This window comes from Myodes glareolus, chromosome 7 (genome assembly GCF_982192425.1).
Source record: "Myodes glareolus chromosome 7, mMyoGla1.1, whole genome shotgun sequence".
NCBI lineage: Eukaryota > Metazoa > Chordata > Mammalia > Rodentia > Cricetidae > Myodes > Myodes glareolus.
The window spans coordinates 22,963,400-22,989,631 of NC_142032.1; the positions used below are offsets into that span (position 1 = coordinate 22,963,400).

At 36.2% G+C, this 26,232-nt stretch overlaps 1 protein-coding gene across 1 annotated transcript; it reads right to left on the minus strand.

The window, feature by feature from the left end:
- Positions 1-195: 195 nt before the first annotated feature.
- Positions 196-24,921, minus strand: LOC146893651 (cytochrome P450 2C27-like). The gene is made up of 9 exons (XM_087907920.1): positions 24,718-24,921; positions 21,112-21,274; positions 20,494-20,643; positions 14,454-14,614; positions 12,138-12,314; positions 7,051-7,192; positions 4,355-4,542; positions 1,676-1,817; positions 196-716 (listed from the first exon to the last, which is right to left on the minus strand). Exons 1-9 carry the CDS (start codon positions 24,883-24,885, stop codon positions 535-537), a joined length of 1,473 nt encoding a protein of 490 aa, XP_087764046.1. The 5' UTR covers positions 24,886-24,921; the 3' UTR covers positions 196-534.
- Between the last annotated feature and the right edge of the window lie 1,311 nt (positions 24,922-26,232).

Sequence of the window (26,232 nt, forward strand, 5' to 3'; positions counted from 1 at the left end):
TGTTCTGTTTACACAGTGTTAGTACAACAAGAACACACCACCATGTCTTCGTGGCAAGCACTTCAGTCAATGAAATATCTCTCTAACACTCACTCCTATATTCATCACGCTTCATGATATGTGGACCAACACGACATGTAGGGAATTCTATTTTATTTTGTTCTTACCTAAACTGTAAGAAAGTCTAAGAACAGGTGCGCAAATCAAACTTATTTATTACTGAAAACATACAGAAGAAAATGACCTTGAATTCTCTTATTGCATTATTTGCAGTGAAGTTCTATTTTAATTAAAGGCCAGATACACATTAGCAAAAGAAATAATAACACAGTTGCAGAGAATAGAATATAGCAATATGTTTCTACTGTGATTCAACAAGTTGCAAAATAGTTAACAGGTGTTTCCTGGGTTGTGACAGAATGAGAATACAGGAGAGGAGGGAAGGACATCTTGTCCAAGATGGGGAAGGAGGTGAATGAAGGTCTAGAGACTTACAGAAAACAATACAGCTTGGGGTAGGCAATCTGCTCTTCTTTAGATAGGAATGAAGCAGAGCTGGTATTTGGGTGGCACAGAGGCAAATCCATTGAGCATTGGGGTTGTATCAATATCCTTAGTATTAACTGGAGATTTGAGCTTAAAGTTCTGTAAAATGGTGGTGAGAAATAGAAACAGCTCCATTCGTGCCAGGCCCTCTCCTGCACAAATCCGTTTTCCTAGGGGGGATAAAATCAAAGATTACAATTCTCATTTGTAAACTTGAGAATCACTGCATTTGTAACTGAGACTATGAATGAAGGGTAAGTTTTGGGTGGATGCATAGATGTGTGGATGAATGAAAGGACAATTAATTCAGCAATTAAAAAAATGTGGAATACATTTCTTTCTCAATTAACCCATACTATTATCTAATAGTATAGAAATACATTGTTCAAAAATACTTTTTAACGAGTTTTAGTTGTTCACATCTGTATCGGGCTTCCTAAGAGATTGAGGAGGAATTCTGTGTTAATTATCAAAAATAATTAACTCTCTGATCTATTCATGGACTTCTATTAATGGTAAGTGATTTCTTCTCATGATTCTCCACAATCCATGAATTTTGAGGCAACTAGGGAGTCATTTATTAGAATGGTGTTCCATTTTTGCTTTAATATGTAAGGCTGGAGAGATAAATGTACTGATATCACCTATAACCTAGAGATCTGGGAATCTTTCTCATTGCCCTACATTAACTGAAATTTAAGAAGCATTGTTCATTCATGTGTTTACCAAGTGAACTTAGTGCTCTTCAATAATTTTCGATATTTTTGGAGACTTGTAATTACATAGTTGAGAATAGAGGTGAGTGATACAGCAAAGAAGACCTGAATGCAAATTATGACGTCTCCATTTTCACGGTGAATGTGTAAGTGTAAATGGCCTTTGCTTACCATGTTTTTTTTTGTGATGTAGCTAAAGGAAGAATACAAACACACTGTACTCCAGCTTTCTGAATTTTGAACAGTGGATAAACAGTTAAAACCTCACTTTCATATCCTGACAGAGAAACAATCTCTTTATACATGCTTAAACACTGAAAGTCATACTCCTGATCACTGCCCATTAAGGAGCCCCTATGTAAGTCTCCACAGATCCTCATGTCCCTGCATCCATGGAAATGAATTCCTATTACCTGTTGAAAATGGCACGAAGTAGTCACTTTTCTTAAAGTTTCCATTCTTATCTAGAAAGTGGCCAGGGTCAAATATCTCTGGGTTGGGGAATTCCTTGCTGTCATGCAGCACTGATGTCAGTGATGTTATTACAGTTGTTCCCTACAACAACACACAAAAACAAAGTTAAAAGAAATCATAGAGCTAGGACAAATCAGGAAAATATCCAGATTTACCTTCTGCTACATAGTTGGGACGGAGAACAAAGAATGGTAGGGACATTTCAACAGGCAGAACAGTAAGCAGCAGGGAGGAAGTCAGTCAAAGTGTTGTACCTGATGTGACTTCAATGACATTTCACAGGAGTACTTGGACTAAAATTCTGAGTCTCTTCTTCCTTTCCTTTAGATTGAACTCATGCTTCTCTGAACACTGACTGCTCTAGTTCATTACATATGTCTTCATACCCTTCATGAGAATCGGGTTCCAAGTAGAAGAATTCATTAAGTGCTTTGAATAGAATATGAGACCATTCATTAAATACAATAAGAAAGATTTGGAAAGACAAAGGCCACTTCTTTTCTCTCACTTATAGAATCTATCTATCTTTGAATTTATATTATAAGAATGAAAATGCAAGGCTATGTGCCAAAGTAGATGTGTTCAGTCTTGTATATAAATGAATGCACAAACATAAATGTAGAAATGCATAAAGAAATATATATATATATATATATATATATATATATTTGTCAGAAATGCTGGATGAGGACTATTTGGGAGAAAAAAGGAAGGAATGGAATGGGGAGGAGGAGAGGGAGACAATAACATGAAACAAAGTATGATGAAGGTAAGATGATCTGATGACAGCTAAATCAATAAAACTTCTGAAGACACAGAAATTGCTGGGAGCTGGTGCAGGCATGTTCTCTTTAACTAGGACACAAACTAACTTTATATCATTTCAAAGTTTCTAGGAATGTGGTCTAAAAATCTTTTTCAAGCTTTTCGACACATATTAGAAAGCAGTTTATCTAATATGTCTAAAATTTTAAAACTAGAAAGACCATTAATGATATATGTAAATTATGAGAAAATTAAGTTCTAGTGTCAAGAGGCATTGAACATAGTATATTCACAATCACTTGTTTACATGTTAGCAGCAGACTGCTGCTCTGCTGCAATGAGAGTTTCTGAAGGGGCAGCACAATCTTCTTGGCCTAGAAAGGCTGAAATCTGCCAGAACAACTATGGCAAAGATCGTTGGTTTCTTCTTATCCTATTTGTTTGATGAGATCAGTGGCTCTAACTCATCTAAGAAATCATTTATCCTAGTTCTCAGAGTGTAGAATCAACTTGGTTGTTTCATAAAGTACAAGAATAGAATATTTTACTTGACTAGATCCCAAAGAAACCTGTCATGTCATCAAACCGCAGGAGAAAAATGACCGAGTAGAAGTTTAGCTGATACAACACTCACCTCAAACTAGGCTTAAACCCAATGATGATATCAGGAGATGTGCTGTTCCTATCTTGCCCTTTGTTATACTTATTATTTAATTGTATCTAAGTACATAAACATAACATGTGTAGTGGAGAAATCCATTACATATATATATATACATATAGATAGATAGACAGATATAGATAGATAGATATAGATATATATATGTGTGTGTGTGTGTGTGTGTTTATACCATATACAGTCGGTGATCAAAAGTATTCAATACAAAGAACCATTAAATGGGCATAAAGAACAATTTTGAAAATAATATACAGACTTTCGTGAATAAAATTCAGCGCAAAGTGAAAATCTATGTTCCTGGGCCATACTCAAACATAATTGGCTCCACAATAAAGTATCTCATATATCATTAAATAAATCAGATAAAAATTTTTAATCTGATCAGTGTATCCCAGGACTTCAAAATTGATAGGGAGATATTAAAGTCACTATCCTTCATCCTAATCAGAAATGAGAAAAGAAATGTCTATTGCAAATAGTTTTGTTCATCACCATCCTGCAATTCATCATACTGAAGATAAACTAAGAACATAGGAATATGAAAAGTATATAGAAAAGTATCAACCCACATAACACATTTAATTTCACATACATTTACATATACATTATAAGAAACAATAAAAATTATAAGTTCAGATAAGGTTAAGATCAACAGAATGATTACATAAATTGATAATAATAAGCTAATAGAAAAAACAGCAGAGGTAACACTAGAGAAATAATAACAGAAAGATACTCAGCATTTAGGAGACCTATGAAAAGATGTTTACAGACTACATTAATGAAAAGAAACAGGGCAGAGAAATAAACATCATAAAAAATGATTGAATGACATAACCTTATTGATGAGTTGAAGAATCCATGATATTAATTCTTTCCAATTCGGAGATTTTTTTTTCTCTTAATGATAAAAAGCCAGAAAAGACTTTTGGAAAGTTGACAAAATGTGTACTTTCAAACAGAACAACCTAAACTTTGCCATACAGTATTTGGAAGAAAGAGCAAATGTGGGAGTGTCATTACCAGTTATATCTGTGCCTGCAGTACAGCTGCCCCTCTCATCGTAAAGCAGTGTAAGCCATCAGCAGCACCAGTAACTCAGAGGACTGTAACAACACTGTGAACCTGTGAGCATCAAAAGCACAGAGGTGCAGCAGGGAAGAGACAAGCTCACCTTGGGGATGATGTAGTTCCTGAATTTAGTGTCACAGGTCACTGCATGGGGCAGGTTGGTGGGGATGAGGCTGATGAATCTCTGGACCTCATGAATCATTGCATCAGTATAGGGCATGTGGCTCCTGTCCTGCATGCAGGGGCTGCGGTTTCTGCCAACCACATGGTGAATCTCTTCCTGGACTTTAGCTATTTGATCACAGTGACAAAAGTGGAAATGGGAGAAAAGTAACATTTTTGGCACAATGTTTGGCCATACACGGCGCAATACAGGTGTTCCAAAATAAGTGTACATGTGCATTTTTCATTCATGGCTAAAAGTATTTATACAGAAATTCTGTTTTGTGGATTTATAGCACTATCCTCTACAAATATTATGATAGATCAGGATATATTTATTATTTAGTAGCTGTACCAACAAATAAAGTATAAGTAATTAAAAAGATCAAATAAAACAATATAATTCCTCAAAATAATTTAGTCTATGGTAAAGGACATTAGAAGTCAGGTGCTAAATCTGTATCTAAATACAATATTCTTTTAAAGTCACATTCCATTATATATATATATATATATATTTATGAATATGTATGTGTTGTATGTGTATAATTTGAAAGATTCTTCAAGTTTGTTTTCACACTCAAATAATCACACAGAAACTGTATTAATTACAACACTGGCCAACAGCTTAGGTGTATTCATAGTTAGCTTTTACATCTTAAATGAACCCATTTCTATTAATCTGCATATCACCATGAGGTTGTGGCCACCAGTAAGGTTCAAGCATTTTTTTCCTTAATCTATTTATGGCACTTGCCTGACTCTGCCTTTTTCCCTCTTCTTTCTCTACTTGGATTTCCTTCCTTGCTATATTTTGACCTGTCATATTCCAAAGCAGCCTATTTGGTAATAAGACATATTCGCAGCATTCAGAGGGGAATTCAACATCAGACTGTTTCTTATATGCCCAGATACACACAACTTTTATGACAATCAGATATTGGAAATGAGATTTCAGCTACATCTCATCATCTCCATAAACAAATGCAAGCTAAGCACACCACATACTTTCTTCTCCTTTCCCCTCACTTCATTAACAATAGCAAATTGGAACCTCATAAAAGGAAAAAGTTTCTTCATGGAAAAAATCACCATCATTGAACTAAATGACAGCAACTTCTGTGATACTCTTACCCTCTGACAAGTGCCATTCAGACTGCTGGATCCCATGACTTCCTGTTAGTTTATTTCGCATAATAGGATAAAATATGATCTCTAAAATTTCATGAAGAACTGAAAAATTGAAGATAACTAATAGTAAACTATTTTGTCATTTATTTTATAAACACATAAGAAGCCAGCTGATCTTGAGGCTAATACTTTTGTAGTCTAAATAAGAAAAGTTTATATGTGATTCAAGTATTTCCCTGAAGGGTGCCATGCTTCTACTCAGTCCTGAAAACAACATGAGTCTGTGGCTTGAATGGGTGTTTTCAATCCATTGTGTAAATACATGAAAAATATTTTCTATTATGTTGGTAAAATAAGAAGTGCTGATTTATTCCTTTTGTCTGCTCACATTCATGGAGCAAGGCAGAGAAGGGGCTCTGAGATCTGGAATTTGGGGACTCAAATGCTGCCAGCCTCTGCTTCCATTCTTATGCATTGTTCATTCCTTGTCAGTCATCAATGTATCAGGTAAAGAGCTTCTTACCCTTAGTTTCTTGTAAGAATTTTATTTTCCTGGAGGGGTGTGACATGCTGAATGGGAATAGGAAGGGAACCTCAGCAAGTCCAGCATCCTATATACAAACATTTTCTCTTCTTAAGCTGCTATTGCTTTGGAGCCAGAATCTTTACATGTCTGTAGACACAGATTCACAGCTTTTGTGTCTTACTACATGCATGTCCATCTAACATTAATGTTTCAACATCATGTTTACTGTTCTGTATTTTTCTCATCCCTCATAATAATGTTTCAGAAATTTGGTGAAGCCTTCTTGGCTGCTTGTTGTTATTTCTTCCTATCCAAAAATATTATACATGTGTGTGCTTTTTTCATGTATTGGGCACAGAAGGAAGGGTGTGTTTTATATGTGGTGGACCACTGAATCTGTTTTAAAATACAATGCAAAAGAAAATACTACTGGTAAAGTTGAAAAGATCATTGTTCAACAAAGTTTGAGGAAATGGACTTCTGAATTGACAAAATTTTTTAATCTACATTTTCCACATCAATCAAAAATCTTTCTACAGAATCTAAACATTTTGGAATCTTCTCATAATGCACATTATTCTAGTCAAAGTCAATAATGGTTAGGCTTTTTACTTTGGCTTCAGTGAGGTGAGTTTTCTTTTCTCCATCCCAAAGTTAGATTCATCAGAACGAGGTAAGGAAACAAAAAGGGTTTTGCTGACTTAAAATATGACTTAAGAATAAAAGGACATGTATCCACAGGACAATGGGTACTGGTCATGCCTATTACAGTTTACCCTCCAGAAATCTCAAACACTGACCAGAATTTGACTGTTTTTTTTTTCACACTCTGTTTCCTTTACCCATGCTGTTTATTATATTCAGTGAATGGCATAGAAGGTGAAGGACTGAGACTTTTATAAGAAAAACAACACACAGGACACTAGCAGAGTCTTTCAAGCATCTTACAGGAAAACTGTGGTCACCACCTGTGTCCTCACCTGTGACATCAGGGTGCTTCAGCAGGAGCAGTAAAGCATATCTCAGTGTTGTGCTTGTTGTCTCTGTCCCAGCATTAAACAGGTCAAGCACAGTAGTTGCCAAATTTTCATGTGTAAATTCAGATTGTTGATTGTGACTTTCCTAAGAATAATTTGATACAATAATCTGATAAATTCTTTATCAGAACATCTGATAACAATGACTCTACAGTTTCATGCAAATTTATATATTTATTACTGAAAGTGTAAAATTTAAAGTAAAAATTTATAACATTCAATCCCAATGGTTATTCTCACTGTATGGAAGTTTATTGAGTTGTATAGATTTTTGGGTCTAGTTAATTTGGCATAATATTTTATTTATGTGCAAGTTTTTTAATAACACTTTAACAAAATTTTTATTTTATTTTGTTGCCAAAATACGTGGAGGTAGAGTAGAGAAGAAATTAACAAATAATTTCAAAGACTGTAGCACAGATTTTCATTAATTTAAATTTTACTCTAAATTCCTAACTAGTCTAACTCTTGCAATGATATGATTATCTGCACTTAAATGTATACAGTTTTGTACTTTCATGCCTTAAAACATAAATGAAGTATTTTATTCATTATGTATTCTGTCCTCTCAAAACCATAAAAGGAAGAATGTAAGTTAGTTCTAATCTTGGGCTATACAGATTCTTACATAAAATTGAAGGACTGTGTTCTTGATTTGGTACAGAACAGTAGAAAACATTTGTGTGAAGCTCTGAACATTCTCTATTAAACTGAGATGGGTCTATAATAAGATTCTTTGTCCTTGAGGTAAATAAACTTATTCTATCTTAATGCATTAATAACTATATTTTCTCTTATATTCAAATGTAACATATCCTTGAATGTGTATCCCAGAATTCCTATCAATTCATTGATGAATTCTAGATTGATTATCTCAACTATTTTGAGAAACACAGCAGGAAACAAACACAATGTACAGGTGCCTTTTCATATGCTAATATTCTTTAGATATAAGTTCAGATTACAAAGTTCTCTTAGGTTTTATGTGGACGCAGTTGTCCACGTGGGCGCCTTTCTGTTGCCTGAGAGTTCTGTCCTGCCCTGCTCCCGTAGCCATTTAGCCTCAAAAAATTGAACAAAGGTCTACATAAGTTATAAACTGATTGGCCCATTAGCTCAGACTTTGTATTAGCTCTTATAACTTATATTAGTCCATTATTCTTATCTATGTTAGCCACATGGCTTTTGGTACCTTAAGGCAGGGCAGGTCGCAAATTCTTTCTTCCTTGTCTGGGCAGGAATGGGGAGGAATGAGCTTTTTGCATCCCAGAATTCTCCTGTTCTCATTGCCCTGCCTCTACTTCCTGTCTAGTTGTCCCACCTATACTTCCTGCCTGGCACCTGGCCAATCAGCATTTGTTTAAAGCATAATTGACAGAATACAGAATTATCCCACACCAAGACCCACCTGGTTCCATAAGACCCATATCTGTCACTGTTATGTGTCTAAGAATTGATGCTCAAATCTATTACTCTAATATACTAATGGGGAAAGTGTTAAAATGATTCCTAATGACTTACTACTATGTGCATAGAACAGAAATCTCACATTTTTGATCAGAGAAACTTCTCCTTGCAGAGGATGGAAATTAATACAGAGACACCCAACTGTTCAATGTACAGAGAATGAGGTATTGTGTCCTGATCACCCCTAAATCATCAAATACTCCTCCCCAAAAAGTTTAGAAATCTTTGTGGAAGAGGGGGCAGAAATGTAAGAATCTTCTGTGATAAATAACATCAAGGAATTGCGGGCCCAAATTTCATACAAAATATTTACAGTCAGGCTCTCTGGCCATGCTTAATTTTCAATGCAGCTGCAATCCTGCCAAACAACCTAGCCATCTGACAAAGACTCAGGATGGATGGCTCCTTCTCTTTTGTTAATATGAAGATCGCCTGGGGAGAGGTGTAGATTCCAAAGCTGGTGACTTAAGGTGCAGGTGTTTTCCATAGTCCCGGGGGTCCCCCGGAAAGATAATATTAATGAGTATCCTTCTGGGGAATAAAAGGTGTTTTGAAGAATAAAAGAGGGTAGATCTTGAGGAATGGATGAAGCCTGAGATGTCCTTCCAATATGACTGTGTAAACTGTGTATTGTTATTTCTTGCGCCTCTGTACCGGTTGAGTTAGGGAAAAATAGTTTCTATGTTGGGGCCACAGACCTCAACATAGGCTCCCAACGTGGGGCTGACCACTGAACCCTGAGAAAAGCTGGAAAAGGACAAGAAGTACAAAGAGAATGTACCACTGAACCCTGTAAAAAGCCGGAGAAAGGACAACAAGTACGAGAGAGACCGTGAGTGCTGACCCCTGAACCCTGAGAAAAGAAGGAGAAAGGACAGAGGAGAATGTGAGTCTGATCCGTGAACCCCAAAAAACATGGAAGAAGTGACCCCGACAAGGAATCAGTGTTTTCTGGACACAAAAGGACAGATGAGCATGAGAATTTACAACAACTGTGACAGCCTGCCCCAAAACTGTGTAGGCTTCATCAGATAAAAATATAAGACAAAGTGGAAAATATGAAACCCCAATTATAGCTGATTAGTTCCTGGCAAGGGGGAGTCAGTTTCCTACAATAATATGGCTCCTCATTGCTTGATTACATCTCAGACCTTAGGCTAGATGAACAACAGACATTGGACTTAATGTTGAAAAAGGGGAAAAATATCCCAAAGTTTGGTAAGAAGAGTTAATAGGATAAAGAGGAGGGTAATGAAAGTTGAGGATAATGTTCAAATTACATCTCATGAAATTCTCAAAAAATTAATAAAATATTGGAAAAAGTAAAACAAATGTATCAAACATAACATAATTATTTAAAAATCATATTGCAGAACTACAGTAATGAAAGCAATGAAGTGTTGACACACAAATCAATATCAACATCAATAGAGGTTTGATAGCAAGGAGTTAACCTAAACATCTACAACCAATATTTTATAACTGTGTTCCAAGACGGCTCCATCTACAGGAAGAGTCTTTATCAGATGATGAGAGAACAGCAAAATACCTACATGAAGAGAAGGATGCTAGAAGTGTAAAGAAACATGAAACACGGATGAGCCTCATTCCTTATGATTAGGACTCATAGATTACAGATCAAAATATCAAAACCCAGATAAACTAGACTTCATACACAACAAAATGGTAATGCATTAAGGATTTAACTGAGAATGTACAAATGACAACCTACAGAATGGAACTATGTTTCCATGTTATTTATGTGGAAAGGTTTCTATTTGGATACATGCATAATTCTATAGTTCTCCACAGCAAGCAGTCCAAAGGGCAAAAATATTAAAATAAAAATTCTCTGAAGATACGAAAAGGCAAAACATCACATTAGATGTCCATTTTCAATGTTTGTGAAGGAGATACAAATCTACTCAGTCTTGAAGTACTACTTCATACTAACTGAATTGTTATTATTTGTTGTTAATTGTTGTTAAGTTTCAAAATTACAACTTCTGACAGCTATTTGGAAAATAGCAGATCTCATAGATATAAAATATGTATTAATGTGAATTTTTAATCAGTTTCTCAAAAATGAAAATCATATAGCTATTATCATTAGACTCAGAAATCCCAGTCGTGGAGATATAGTCAGAAGAAGGGATGTCAGCATATGTTCATATATAGAGAGCTTAGAGAGGCCTCAGGCGGAAATAACACAAATATCCATCAATGAGGAATAAGTGTATTGTTCTATTAATACTTGAAAATTAAGATTGTTACAAAGAAAGGGGGAAGTACAGAAACAAAAAAAACTTAGAAAAATGTCCATGATTTCATGCAAGTGCAAGAAAACAGAAATTGAATGTCACATATACTGAGTCAGTTTAGATGATCTATTGTTCATGGTAGGCAAGTCTGTATACACAGAAACTACACTAACAACTGCTAAAGATGGTGTGAAGGGAAAGGAGTGATCAGTAGTGGCTGTGGTGTGTTTTATCACAGTAAGGGATTGCTTTCCAACTAAAATGAGCTGGAAGTTGCAGTGCTTTGTAATCACATAAGGTACCAACATAATGTAAGTGATACATGGCTACAGTCATGAGATACTACTTTACACTCAGTGGATTAATTATGTGAGCTATATCTTACAAACTAGCCAGGCTGTGGTGGTGCATGTTGTTAATCTCAACACTTGGGAAGCAGAGACAGGCTGATCTCAGTGCTTTTTAGGTTGCCTGGCCTACAAATCAAGTTCCAAGACACCAGGACTCTTACACAGAGAAATCCTATTTCTAAAAATCATATAAGAGGAGAAAACTAGAAAAAATAGTCTGAGAAAAAACCCAGCAACATCAGGTCACTCAGATGCCAGGTTATTAAGTATTACTACACGTCAGACCAGTGGAGTAGAATCAATGCCCACAACAAAACCCAATAATCTAGACTCAACTAGATTTTTCTGAGTTTCAAGAAAATTCAATGGAAAATTATTTTTTCAATAAACTACACAATGCCAATGTAATTCATGCTGTCAAAATACCTAATAGATACCAATCATTAGCCCCTTTTGGTGAAAATTCACTTGAACTTGTACTCAAAGGCTCATTCTTCCATACACCTTCTCTTCCCACCACATACCTCTCTTCTATCACTCAGTCCTTCCAAAACTAACTTTTGTATCTATTCTTTTAAAATAACAACATGGCCAAATCTATTTAAATTAACTAGATATGCAGGAATTCTAGCTACACAACATGCACATTTATGATGCCACTATCGATACTGTCATGATAGCTGATTATTTTCTACTTGATTAGAATTTTTCCCATATTGTCTGCCCTTTGTATCACTATTCTCAGTTACAATTTTTAAAGATAGAGCCAATATGTTATAGTTAACAAATTCCCGTTATATTATCAGTATCCATATGGTGCATCCCAACACATAATAAATACTAAAACTGTTTTTTAAATGATACTGACTTAAACCGTCTCTGACAAACATTTCAGTGTTCAACAAAGCACAACATGCTCAGATAATAAAATAAATTTATATTAATGTTTTACCTGCTTTAGTTTAATCAGGTAATAATCAATAAAGTCCCGAGGGTTTGCGGCATTCAATGATTCCTGATGCTCTTTTATTCTTTCCAAAAGGTAACTTCTGATATACTGAGCATTTTTTGATACTGTGTTATGACTTCCTGGACAATAGTCAATTAGTGAAGGGAAATTATTGCAGACCTACAAAATCAGAGAGAGAAATATTTTGTTGAGATGTATTATTTTACTTTTAGTCATGTATGTGGTGTGTATATGGTATGCATGCATGCATAATGTGTTTATGTACATACATTGGAGGCCAAAATTATCAGATCACCTGAAGTTAGTGGTTTTGGACCATCAAACATGGGTGCTCAAAATTGGACTTAGATCCTTTAGAAGATCAGCACACAGTCTTCACCACTGACCCATCCCTCCAGTCCTTGCTAAAGAACTTTTTAAATGAGGAAATACACATATCCATAATAAATAGCAAGACCAACATGGACTTATAGATTCAGAAATAAATAAAAAGTAGTGTTCAACAAAAGTAAAAAATGTTTTATTTTGTACATATAGCAATTCTCTGTGGTAATAGAGAGAACTGGGGCAGGAGGGAATTCCTGCACAAATGATGAAAGAATATGATCAAGTTTCAACATTCATGAATCCTTTCTTAATATAAAGATTATTTGTTAAAACTGACTGATCGCTTATACCATTTATTCTCTACCACTCCAAAGTATGACATGATGCAAATCATTCTTGTTTATACTTTTTAGATGATGGCTGTAGTAAAAAGAGTTGGGCAACTTGATTAATATCATAAACGAAGCACATGCATTTTTAACTCTTATAAAGTAGACTATGACATGGAATAAATAATTAGAAGTGGGAGGGACTCCAAAAGACTTTGAAAGCAAAAGTGTGACATAGTCTTTCGAGCTTTCTCGATGATCACAGTCATTCTTTCCTTTTGACAAGGTTTTTATTTACTTTTGTGTTCCTCATACGATGCACCTCCATCCCATTCACCTTCATATCCCCACGCATCCACCCTCAGTCCTTAAACATCCCCCAAAATAAAATGGAATAAAATTTAAGCGTAAAAAGATAAAAGAAAAGTTTTATCATGGAAGCTGTATTGTGATAAAGTGAGTCAGGCAGTACACCCTTTTATCCATATGTCATTTGCTTGGCAAGTGTTCACTGCACAGAGTCATTGGCTGCCTCAGGGTCTCTGTTTTCTGCTACACTATCAATACTGAGCCCTTACTGGGAGACTTATATATCCTGTCACTACCCTGCACTGTGAAGATCTTGAAGCCCTGGTTCTGCATGACCAGCTCCTCCACATGCTCCAACAGATCACAGGTCAGGTAGATGTTGAGGTGCATCAACTCATAACCCTAGATTTTGGCCAAGGTAGTTGCACTGTTGACCAGTTCTCCAAATCTCCCCCTGTACTCGCGACAATGTTGTACTCTCTGACATTGCTCTGGCTAGTTCACCCTTTATAAAGAAGAGCTGCTTTCACGCCCTCAGAGTTGGCTCATCTACACCTACACCATCAGGGCAAAATCTACTCTATTACTCAGCCCACTCCTCACTGTTTCCCCTCTTCAGATGTTCCTCTCTCTCCACAGTATATGAACTGTTCTTTCTGTCTCTCCCATACCACACCATACATTTGCTCACCATAGGAGTGCCTGACTGCCTGGTGCATTGATTTACTGGGCAGCCTGGATCACAGCCGTTCTTGGGGAGAGTTCAGGAGATGCCAGTTCAATCTAGGACAACTCTGAGAAAATGTATGTGGGCTGTGGGCCAGATGACATTAAACCACTCATCTTCTCATTTCTATGTGTCTATCTGTTAACTAGGATTCCAGCAGATACATCAAACCACTGAAACTACTCAGTATTTCCTGGCAGATTTCATTGCCGTAAATATTCTTGCACCTTTGAGGGAATATTCTTTCTAAACTAAAATATTCCTGTCTAGAAATATGAAGAAAATGTGTTTAATAGAAGAATGTCCGGTGAACAACGAGCCACACTTCCAGCTGTAAATGTAATACTTTATACAAAGAGTTCTCTGGATATCAAATGGAAAACCAAGAGGTATGAAAATAGCAACCTTGAACCAATCTGGAAACTGCCTTTCAGTTTTGCTATTGGTATAACAAAGGATTTAGACCTGCCTTCCAGATATTCTTCCCAGAAGACGTTATTCAGAACTATGTTGTCTAACCACCTCACTTCTCAGTACATATTAATTTGATCTTTGAGAATGAAAGACCAAAAATATGTTTTCAGAAGGAAAAGATCTTGACTTCACCTGCAGCCAGGGGGAGCTCAGAATCTTGACATTCTCATTTAATTTTTCCATCAAGTTAAGAAAATCCTGATCTTGATAATCAAATCGATTCTGGAAAACAGTGGAGCAGATGACATTGCAGGGCGCACAGCTCAAGATGAACGTGGGATCACAGGGTGAGCCTGAAAAAACAATTGAAAAAATACCATTAAAATGGACAAAGAGAATGTTTTGGTTTTGTTGACAGGTAAAGAGTCATTAGAAGTTGTAAAACACATCCTATCTACAATTTTCCTAACAGCTAAGCAGTCATTATATGTAGAATCAATGTATCACTTTAATCTTAAATTTGAGGTAGCCTCGTCCCCAGTAGTTGAAGTAGAACAGACCATATCTGATATTGCAATTTTTACACTTTAAACTATATGGTACTTGAAAGAAAACAAAAGGTTTTTAAACCTGAAATTTCTAGTATTTGGAACAGAATTCTTTCTTACTGGAATACCTAATGACCCTGTAACACTCAGATGAAAATAGAAAAGTGTACACCTGGAAGATCTGAAGCCACAATGAGTGAAGCAAAGGAGCGAGTATTGATCCAAGAAAGGAGGAACTCCACTGCAGGTGAGTTCTGGTATTAGAAGAAAAATTGTTGGGAGAATTCTTTCTCATTACTTGAGAATAATGTGTAATCTCAAGAACAGCCACTTCCATGCAGATTTGTTTGCATGACTAAATAAAATGAAAACTTTCCTATTACAGTTAAATTCCAAGAGGGAAAACAATATGAGGGCAGTAATAGACACTTTTCTCATTTCATCATTTAAAACAATGCATTTTCTCCAGAAGAAGTAAATGTCATGCTTGAAAAGAAGACACAAAGTATAACAAGGTCAGTGCTAGACATAGAGCGCTGCATTCAAAGTAATTTCTGCTGTTCTAGAAGATCTAAGTTCAGTTCTAAGTAGCCTCCCAGTGGCTCGTAACTTTCTGTAACCTCAATTTCAGGGGAACAGGATACAATTTTCTTACTTTGGTGGCACCAGGTACACAAGTAGTGTACACATGTATATGTAGGCAAACATTTATATACTTAAAATGAAAATAAATAATCTTTTTAATTAAAACAATGAGTCCCTGGAGAGGATGCAATAAAAAAATAGGAATGACCAGAAAGGTGATGGCAGGAAGGTGTGTTTGAAACACATGTTACACTCCTATGAAATACCTAAAAGAAACCCACCCTATACACAGTATTTGCAACAATAATGTTTATTATTAAAATAAGTAAATAATGATTATCTTCAAACTCTACACAGCATATTTGAGAAACAATGTAGTTTCTAAATTTGTAAACATCTCACAAAATTACCATTATTAAATTACTTTGCTGATACAATGCTTAAAATTTGAAAAATCATAATGAAAATTTCTTGTTAGACTCATTTTTATTTGTGTTCATGAATTCACAGGTGTATGTTTGTGTGTGTGTGTGTGTGTGTGTGTGTGTTATATCTTTGGAGACTAGGAGAGCATGTCAGAACTCATGGAGCTGCCTGATACCAACAATTGGAACCCATTGCTGGTTCTTTGAAGGAGCATTCTCTCTCAAGTGATAAACCATCTCTCCAGCTCTCAGCACATTTTCTTCTGATGTCTCTTATACAGTGAACTGACTTTGAACAAATGATAAATACACTTTACATTCAAGCTGATCTAAAATTTAAATCCATAGACCTCAAATGAGTATCACATAAAAAACAGCGCTATTGATAAATGATAATACTTTTGGATAACAGTACTCCTTAATATTGTTGTACACATACCAGGGTATGAAAACATGATTATATTCTATGTTATCAGGGAAATATTATTTAAAGTCAAAAACAGTGAAGGATGAAAGAACTTTTCTCATGTGTATACATGCCGTTCACAAATTAAATTGATTTTCAATCTTTCCTTTCATTTTGTTTGGAAAAATAACTTTAATTCCTTAGAAATCAAATAGTTAATCTGATTTTTTCAGGCCAGGAACTTCTTAGGTAAGTAGCCTTTATAGCAGTAGCAAAAGAAATTGATTCATAGTCTACAAACACACACAAAAGAAAAGGTGTACATGGGCAGAAATGATTCGCAGAATTAAAGACAAAGTCAGCAGGTTGCCAAAGGAAGTTCATGTTTAGTTAAATACACAATTTGATTAATAAATAATTCTCTTGTTTTCTCTATGTGTATCTTGCAGATTTGTGCTGTCATGTGTGTTTACAAAGAATGTAATTCAAAACAGAGAGTGCCATGTAAAAGGAAATGATGAAGTTGTCTATGTTTATTGGTTTACGTCTGTTGAACCATCCCTGAAGCTTGGGATTGAATCCAATTAAATCTCAGTAGATATTAGCTTTGATGCATTATCAATTTGGTTACAAATACTTTATAAAAAATTATTTTCCATGTTCATCAGAGATATTAGCCTATAAATCTTCCTTCCTTCCTTCCTTCCTTCTTTCCTTTCTTTCTTTCTTTCTTTCTTTCTTTCTTTCTTTCTTTTTCCTTGTTCCCTCCCTTTTAACTTTCTTTCTTTGTTTCTTCATTTATTCATTTTTTATAGTTTGCCTTGTTTTGATATTATGAAAATACTGCTGTAAGAAATCCTACAGCCAGTAGCCTTTAAGTTACCTGCCCACTTGGTCATGGTCTCTTATACTATTTATGCTGATGTAAAGCACGGACCCAGCCTCTTTTCTGACTGCAGGATTCGGTTGCTGTTTTCCATTCCAGCAGAGAATTAGGGACTTGTGAGTCTACCCTTAAATAAATAACCCTCTATTATTCTTAATTCTGACCTAGTGTGGGATTTCTTTTAAGCATCCATCTTTACCTGATACCTACAAATGGGCACGCTAACATGGTGGACTAAATCCATGTAAAACCAGAGAGGGTTTGAAAAGAAGTTCTAGACTCAAAATAACAAAGTTAGCAGCATTTGTTTCTCAGCTGGTGGCTTGCCACAGTCGCCTAAGAGAGGTTTTCCCGATTCAGCTGTAGCAAAAGAAAAAAAGCCATGCCATCTTGAAACCTCAGTTTTCTGGGTCATTCTCTAATGTGAACTCTGACTCTCTCAGGCAGGAATTTTGGCTACAGAGCATTTGGATGGGGTTTGTGAGCAAACTGCTGCAACTTGGCAACTTGGACCAGCTATGTGCCTGGAAGTGGGGCAGTATGTGGCTCTTGGAAGGAAAACAGCGAGAGGCTCCTCCAACTTGGATGGGACAAGCAGTAATTACCATGTATACCCTAGTAATGGCACAGCTTAAATTATAAGAAGTGCTTAACATTTTAAAAAGCACTCCTGGACAGAAAAGAAGTACAGATATGGAATAAAGACAAATTCAGATGAGTCATTGTGTTGGAGAAATGTAAGTAGGCTTGGGAGAGAGGAAAAAGAGTATAGAGTGCCATAAAATAAAGTTATTGCTTTAAAAAGGGGGTAAAGTCCTTAAAGAGACAGAGTACAGATAGTCACTGAAAGAATAATAAGCCACGTAAAAATGGAAAATTAACAAAGGCTCTGCATTATGTTTATTATTTTGTTATTTTTAATTTTTTTCACTGTGAATCAGCTAAGTACAGAGAGACATTTCATTGTATGGGCTGCTAAACTAAACCAGCATATATATTATAAAGATATCATGACTTCCAAATTCTAAGGATATGATGCTTTGTAAAAGAAGTTACTCTTTTGTCTCCACAGAGGATGAGAACCTGTGGATTAATTCCAGGCTAATATCCTTTGATAGAGCACTACCCCCTGAAAGGTTGCTGTAAACACCCTCAAAAAATTACTTCACCCAACTGCTGACTGATATAAACCTAGCACACAGGATACACAATGAAAGACCTGATTAACAGTGTCTCCAAACAGCAGGAAGCAGTATGGAGAAAACTATGCCCATATTCCCAAATATTGTTTATAATTGTTTCTTTACATTGAAACGGTGATATGCTATAGAGATGAATAATTTGCTTTGCTATGGATCTTAATTTGTTGATACAAATTTAAGGTAAATTTTGTCATACTGTATATCTATATTTCTGCTCTTGATTAAGTTATTGTGTTTGTGCAGTTCATTTTAAAATGTAATATATGATTTAAAAATATAGGTAAAGAGAGACTCATCTATAATAGTTAAGATTGTAGTCATGTTGGTAAGAGTTTCCAGATATACAGAAATGTATTTCAGATGGGAAGATATTCCTCAAACCTTTAAAAGACTTCAGAATATGGCATTTAAAATATTTTAAGAAGTTAGTATGTTCATGACAGAGACGCATCTGCTCCTGACAGTACAAGCTACTTCAAGAGGAAGATGGGCATCTAAGAGGCTTCTTATAGAGTTTGCTAGTCATTTGGGCAAGAAACTGTTCTCATCTGAACTGTTAAACTGGACATGCAGGACCAGCAGAGAAATGACTCCTAAATTTGCCTACAGGTGAGATGGTCCTTTGGGCTTCCTGCTTCATGAAAGTCTCTACCTGACATTCTACAGGATACAAAAGAAAGTGACTGGCAAACTGCCAATATAGGTGGATATGTCTTTGAAATTTCCTGCTTCATGGAAAAGTCTGCTGAATACTATGGGCCTGTAGGCTGAAGATGGATGCCCCAATGGTACAAAAGAATTTTGGCTGACTGTCTAGCCAGCAAGAGATCTCTGTTATTTCTAGAGATTTGGAAGTTGTTTACAATGCACTTTTTGTTTACTTAGGTAATATCATATCCTTCTGGAGTCTTTGATGGAGTTGAAGAATTTGTTAGCTATGATAAAAGATAAAGTAGATTTAAATATTGTAACTGTAATTCTTACTTGATACCTGTTTTGTTATATATTATTTTACTATGTTAAAAACCTTCCTTTTTGTTTAAACAGAAAAGAGGAAATGGTGTGGGAGGTCCTTCTGTCTGTCTGTTGCTTTTATTAGTTAATGAATAAAGAACTCCTTTGAGCCCAAGGCAAGGGAAAAACAGAACTAGAAAGGAAAAGGTAGGGTATATGCTGGGAGAAAGAAGGGCAGAGTCAGAGGGATGCCAAGGAGCCACCACCAGAGTCAGACACGCCTAAACTTGACTGGTAATCACTGCCACATGGTGATACACAGATTAATATACATGGGATAAATGAGGATGCAAGAGTTGGCCAATAAGAACCTAGAGCTAATGGGCTAAGTAGTTTCTTAAAAATTATTGTTTTTGTGTGATTATTTCCTAGTCAAATGGCCAGGAAGAACAAGTGGCCAACCTGCCCCAACAAAGATTTTAGAAGTGTACAAAGTGTACGTTGTACAAAGATTTTAGAAGTGTTTCATCATATTCTATTTTACAAAATAATTTGAGGAGAATAGGTGTTAGTTCCCTTTTAATAAATATTTTCTTACAAAAATCTTATATGTAAAGCTTAAATCATGTCAGGTGTATAGTAAATAAAGAGAAAACAACAAGTAGGGTAGATAGAAAATGGAGGTGTATCTCAGTAGCGTTGGTGGGTGAAAATGATGAAAACACATTGTATAAAATTCTCAATGTAGTAAACAATTTTTACAAAATGGCAATACAATTTTAAGATCATGCTATAGTAGAAAAAAAAATAAATGATGAAAATTCTATTACACTAGGCTAAGAAATGACCTAAAAGTCATTCTAAAGTGTAAATTACATCAGTGTTACCTAGAACTGTAAACATTGGCCTAGAAGAATCCCTGTACTGTTCAGTTAATTTCCTCAAACCTCTGTAATTCAAGAAAATGAAAACAAAAATCCTCTGATTGGGCTCTGTCACTACTATAAATAGCAACGATTTTGTGGTGAAATGATCCACAAAGACAAAGTACACTTGTGCTGATGGAAATGCACAATTATTCAGCACAAAAGAAAATTAACATGAAACATATATTTAAAAAGAAAATGTTAGAATGGGTGTTATCAACATGACATATGTACACACACACACACACACACACACACACACACACCTTGACTAATGCAAATGCTTAAATCTGCACTTACCATTGGTTTTCCTCAGTTCCTCCACAAGGCATTGTGCTTCCTCTTGAACACGGTCCTCAAGGTTCCTTTTGCCCATGCCCAAATTCCGCAGAGTTGTGAGAGTGAAGCGTCTTATTTCTTTCCATCTGTTTCCATTACTAAAAATAATGCCTAAAGAAATGGAGAAACAGGATCTCTTCCTACTTCTTGCACTGGCTTTCTGAAATTCATTCTCTTTAGAGAGATACCATGCTCAGTCTACATATAGTGGAGAGGGCCTTGCTCCTGCCTCAAAGCAATGTACTAGACTTTGTTGACTCCTCATGGGAAGCTTTACCCTCTCTGAGAAGTGGATGGGGATGTGGTGGAGGGGAAGTTGAAGGAAGTGGAGGAAGGGAGAAGTGAAAACTGGGATTGGTATGTAAAATGAGAAAGGATAGTTTATTAAAAAAATTTAAATTTCAGAAAAAAGAAATTACCACACTAGGAAAAATCTTCTATAAACAAATGAGAGATCTTATGGGTGGAAACCACAGAGAGGTCCAACCTGTACCTAGGGGAAAAGTCCCACCCCTCCTTTCAGTCTTCACTTTCAACAGAAATACTGCACCCCTCATACGAACATGTATAATTACTTACCAAGACCTTTATTAATTCTTTCAGCAAGTGGGAGGCTTCCTCTACCAGCAAACTCCTCCCCATGATCAATCAGAGCTTCCTTCACTGCTTCATACCCATGCAACACCACAGTGGGCATCATGCCCAAGTGCAGGGTGAAAACAGGGCCATAGACTTTTGAGAACTGAAAATAGGAAATAAAAAAATTGTAAATACCAGCAAAAAAAGCTATTTCAATCTCCATGGAGTAAACCACATTCAAACTGATAATATCAGTGTGGAGACTCTTTCCTCAACCACAGACCACTGCAGTAAGAAGACCAGGAAAGAAACAGAAACCAAGTAACAAAACACACATACTACTACATTTATAGATTTAATGCTATACATCAGATATCTGATATCATATTTACAGGTTTAGGAAAAGAGCAGAGGACATCGTATAATACATAAAAGGACCAGGAATAGTCAAGGCACTCTAAGGAGTAAAAATGCTGTTTGAGATATAACAATAACTGATACCAAATTATATTATAGACTTATGTGATAGTCACAAAAAAATAGGCAAGTGCACCAGTGGAATAGACAAAATGATGCAGCAATAAAGCAGCAATGTAAGCCCAACTTACTTTTGAAATGCAAATTTGCAAGCCCTGGGCACCACAGGAGCTGTACCATAGACATACAACATTTCCTGGATAAGTAATTTCTTCTCTGACAGGATATAAACACCACCCAATATGCTAAAATCTTGGTTTCTCTATTGCATTTCTTGTGGTATTCCATGTCCATTGGTATTAGTTAAATAATGTATTAGTTACTTCATTAGTTTCAACATCAAATAAATAACCTTTGTAAAACTGTCTTTCTAAAATTCTATAAGGCTCATTGAAAAAAAAATTACTGACAGTTGTTCTTCAACCAAACATAATGGGAAAGGTTGGGGTTTTATTTTGTTAAGATAGAAAATATTCGCAAATTTTGCCATTTTGTGGAATTTTTTACTTTTATAACATAAGAAGAAGTAAATGTACTTTCAACAGAAACCTCACTCATTACTGAATTCCTGACAATGGCCAGCTGTAAGAGTCATAAGATACAGAACACTTCGCAAGAGCATGGAAGGATCTCCCTTGCTCTTGGATTGGGAGGATCAATATAGTAAAAATGGCAATTCTACCATAAGCAATCGACAGATTCAATGCAATCCCCATCAAAATCCCATCAAAATTGTTCACAGAACTTGAGAGAACAATAATCAAGTTTATATGGAAAAACAAAAAGCCCAGGATAGCAAAAACAATCTTAAACAATAAAGGAACTTCTGGAGGCATTACCATCCCTGACTTCAAACACTATTACAGAGCTACAGTATTGAAAACAGCTTGGTATTGGCATAAAAACAGAGAAGTCGGCCTATGGAATCAAATAGAAGACCTGGATATTAACCCACAAGCCTATGAACACCTGATTTTTGAGAATGGAGCTAAAAGTATACAATGGAAGAAAGAAAGCATCTTTAACAAACAGGGCCTGAACAACTGGATGTCAACCTGTAGAAGAATGAAAGTAGATCCATATCTATCAACATGCACAAACCTAAAGTCCAAATGAAATAAAGACCTCAATATTAATCTGACCACATTGAACCTGATAGAAGAGAAAGTGTGAAGTAGTCTACAACACATGGGCACAGGAGACCACTTCCTAGGTAGAACCCCAGTAGCACAGACAGTAAGAGAATCAATTAATAAATGGGACTTCCTGAAACTAAGTAGCTTCTGTAAAGCAAAAGGACGCTGTCATTAAGACAAAAAGGCTACCTTCTGACTGGGAGAAGATCCTCACCAACCCCTCATCAGACAAAGGTCTGATCTACAAAATATACAAAGAACTCAAGAAATTAGACACTAAAACTCTAATTAACCCAATTAAAAAATAGGGTACTGAACTGAACAGAGAATTCTCAACAGAAGAACTTCGAATGGCCAAAAGACACTTAAGGTCATGCTCAACCTCCGTAGAGATCAGGGAAATGCAAATCAAAACAACTGTGAGATACCATCTTACACCTGTCAGAATAGCTAAACTCAAAAAAACCAATCAGAGTCTATGCTGGAGAGGATGTGGAGTAAGGGGAACACTTATCCATTGTTGGTGGGAATGCAACCTTGTGCAGCCATTTTGGAAATCAGTGTGGCGGTTTCTCGGGAAACTGGGAGTCAACCTCCCTCAGAACCCAGCAATTCCACTCTTGGGAATATACCAAAGAGATGCCCTTTCATACTGAAAAAGCATTTGTTCAGCTATGTTCATAGCAGCACTATTTGTAATAGCCAGAACCTGGAAACAACCTAGGTGCCCCTCAATACAAGAATGGTTAAAGGTGTGGAACATAAACACACTAGAGTATTACTCAGCCGTAAAAAGCAACGGCATCTTGAATTTTGCATGCAAATGGATGGAAATAAAAAGCACTTTACTGAGTGAGGTAAGCCAGACCCAAAAAGAGGAATATGGTATGTCCTCACTCATAAGTGGATTCTAGCCATAATTAAAGAACTTCAAGCCCCTAATTCGTGATCCTAGAGAAGCTAAATAAGAAGGTTAACCCAAAGAAAATCATACAGTTATCTTCCTGGATATTAGAAGTAGACAAAATTGCAAGAAAAACTTGGGTGCACGGGGGTATGGGGCGTAGATATAAGGGGAGATGGGTAGAGAGAGGGGAGAAGGGGAGGATGGGGATAGCTTGTGGGAATGGGATGGGTGGGATGTAGGAAGGGTAGATATGGGAGCAGGGGAGTAAATATTTTAATTAAGGGAGCCATTTTAGGGTATGCAAGAGACTTGATTCTAGAGGGGTTCCCAGGTCCAAGGAGAGGTCCCCAGATTGTTCCTTGGGCAGCAGAGGAGAGGGTGCCTGAACTGGCCTTGTCCCATAACCACACTGATGAATATCTTGCATATCACCATAGAACCTTCATCTGGTGATGGATGGAGATAGAGACAGAGACCCACATTGGAGCACTGGATTTAGCTCCCAAGGTCCAAATGTGGAGCAGAAGGAGGGAGAACATGAGCAAGGAAATCAGGACCACGAGGGGTGCGTCCACCCACTGAGACACTGGGACTGATCCTATGGGAGCTCACCTAGGCCAGCAGGACTGGGAGTGATGGAGCATGTGATCAAACTGGACACTCTGAATGTGGCTGGCAATGAAGGCTAACTGAGAAGCCAAGGACAAAGGCACTGGGTTTTAATTCTACTACATGGACTGACTTTGTGGGAACCTGGTTTGTCTAAATGCTTACCTTTATAGAATTGGATGGAGTGGGGAAGACCTTGAACTTCCCACGGGGCATGGAAACCTGACTGTTCCTAGGACTAGAGAGGGAGGGGGAGGTAGGGAGGGGACATTGAAAAGGGAGGCGGGGAGGAGGTGGAAATTTTTAATAAATGAATAAATAAATTTTAAAAAAGAGTCATAAGATATATAATACTTCGCAAGAGCTTGACTTTATGACTATTTATGACAATATTGCCTCTAATACTAGATATTCATCTAAAAGAACTTTCAGTTTATCTTTTTTTCAAGGTACCGGAGGATCACAAAGAATACTTACATTGGTCAAGCATTGGTTGAAGTTCTTCACATCTATTTGGAAGAAATTACCAAAAACTGGGAGAGGAGTGGGACCAGGAGGGAGCTTCCCTCTCTCAGAGCTCTTTCTCCAGAGTGAGAGGAGAAGGAAACAGCAGAGGCTAAACACTAGGGCCACAGCTGTATCCATGGAGATCCTTCTGCCTGACACAGCTGTGATCAGCCAGCATGGAGCTTTTATAACACTACCTGCTGAATCAACATGTCCTTCTTTGGAACATCACTGACTAATCAATAAGATAACCTTTAACCTCTCAAGTATACTTTGTCCTTCTGATAGAAATAAAAAAAATAATATGTTCATTAACCTTGTCCTTTATTACAGGGTATCCATTTGAGTTTCTGGTTTAACAGAACAGACTGTTGTCCAACTAGTGCTAATAAAAATAAACAAACATGTTTATAATGAACAACTATTTTTGAGAAGCAATAGATTAATGTTGATATGGAAGAAAACACCTCAACATTTACATTCTCAGGTTAGTAATCAGGTAGGAACTTAAGTTTATGGATAGTTTGCATATTCTATGAAATATATTTATTTGTCAACATACTCTTCTTGTATAGCTTAGGTTGACTTCAAACTGACACTTATTTTGCTATTTTTTTTCGATGGCTAGAAATATATTTGTGCACCTCCATGGTCATGTGTATTTAAAATAAATCTTTCCTATATTAAACACAGTTGGACATATTTTGTTAATCAATGTAAGTCTTATAGCTCCTTATTTCAACTCTTTGGCCATTTATAAAACAAAGATAACAAAACATAGCTATTAAACACACATCTTGAATCAGAAGATATATATTAAGCTTTTTTAGCTAGAGAAAGTTGTTTGTTTTTCAATGTTGTGTAGTCCAACCATGAAAGATCTTTTTTCCCTAAAGGTAATAGGAAATAAAGAACTACCAGTGTCTCACAGCTCAGAGTTGGAAGAATTTAGAAATCAAACTGACTATCTAGTGGACTTACTTACTCCCCTGACTTTACCATAGTTTCTTAAGGAAATGTATGAGAATTCTCCTTATACCACCAATGCAGACATAAAACTATATAAGCAGAATAGTCTCTAAACAGTAACAATATTTGATACAACCTAAAACTCCCCAAACAGCACCATCAAGTAGGTGACAAGTATTCAAACGCCTGAGCCTAATGAAGAAATTTCTAATTTAACCCACACTTCGTGTATTTTGCCCCCTTCCTTACACAAAGGCATTCAGTTTTATTATATTCATCATATTTCCTTGACTGTGCACTACAGCACTATACTGATCATAGTCACTAACATTCCCAGTAAACATGAATCTAGTTAATAATTATGTCATCATTGTTTTTACATAGAAGTCAGAAAAGTTTGATCAAGTTTAGTAATCTTGATCAAAGATCACAAGAATAGCTATAAAGGGAGCTATTACAAACTCAATTTCCCAAATTCATGGTTATGTTTATTATTTATAATGAAGTAAGCAATAA

Bases quoted from the DNA above. Each gene is read 5' to 3' on its own strand.
- LOC146893651 (XM_087907920.1), bottom strand. From the start codon at position 24,885: ATGGATACAGCTGTGGCCCTAGTGTTTAGCCTCTGCTGTTTCCTTCTC. The intron at 20,644-21,111 runs GTAAGTAATTAT...CCATTTCTTTAG, and splicing joins AAGAATTAATAAAGGTCTTG to GCATTATTTTTAGTAATGGA. The intron at 717-1,675 runs GTAATAGGAATT...TATCCCCCCTAG, and splicing joins CTTCGTGCCATTTTCAACAG to GAAAACGGATTTGTGCAGGA.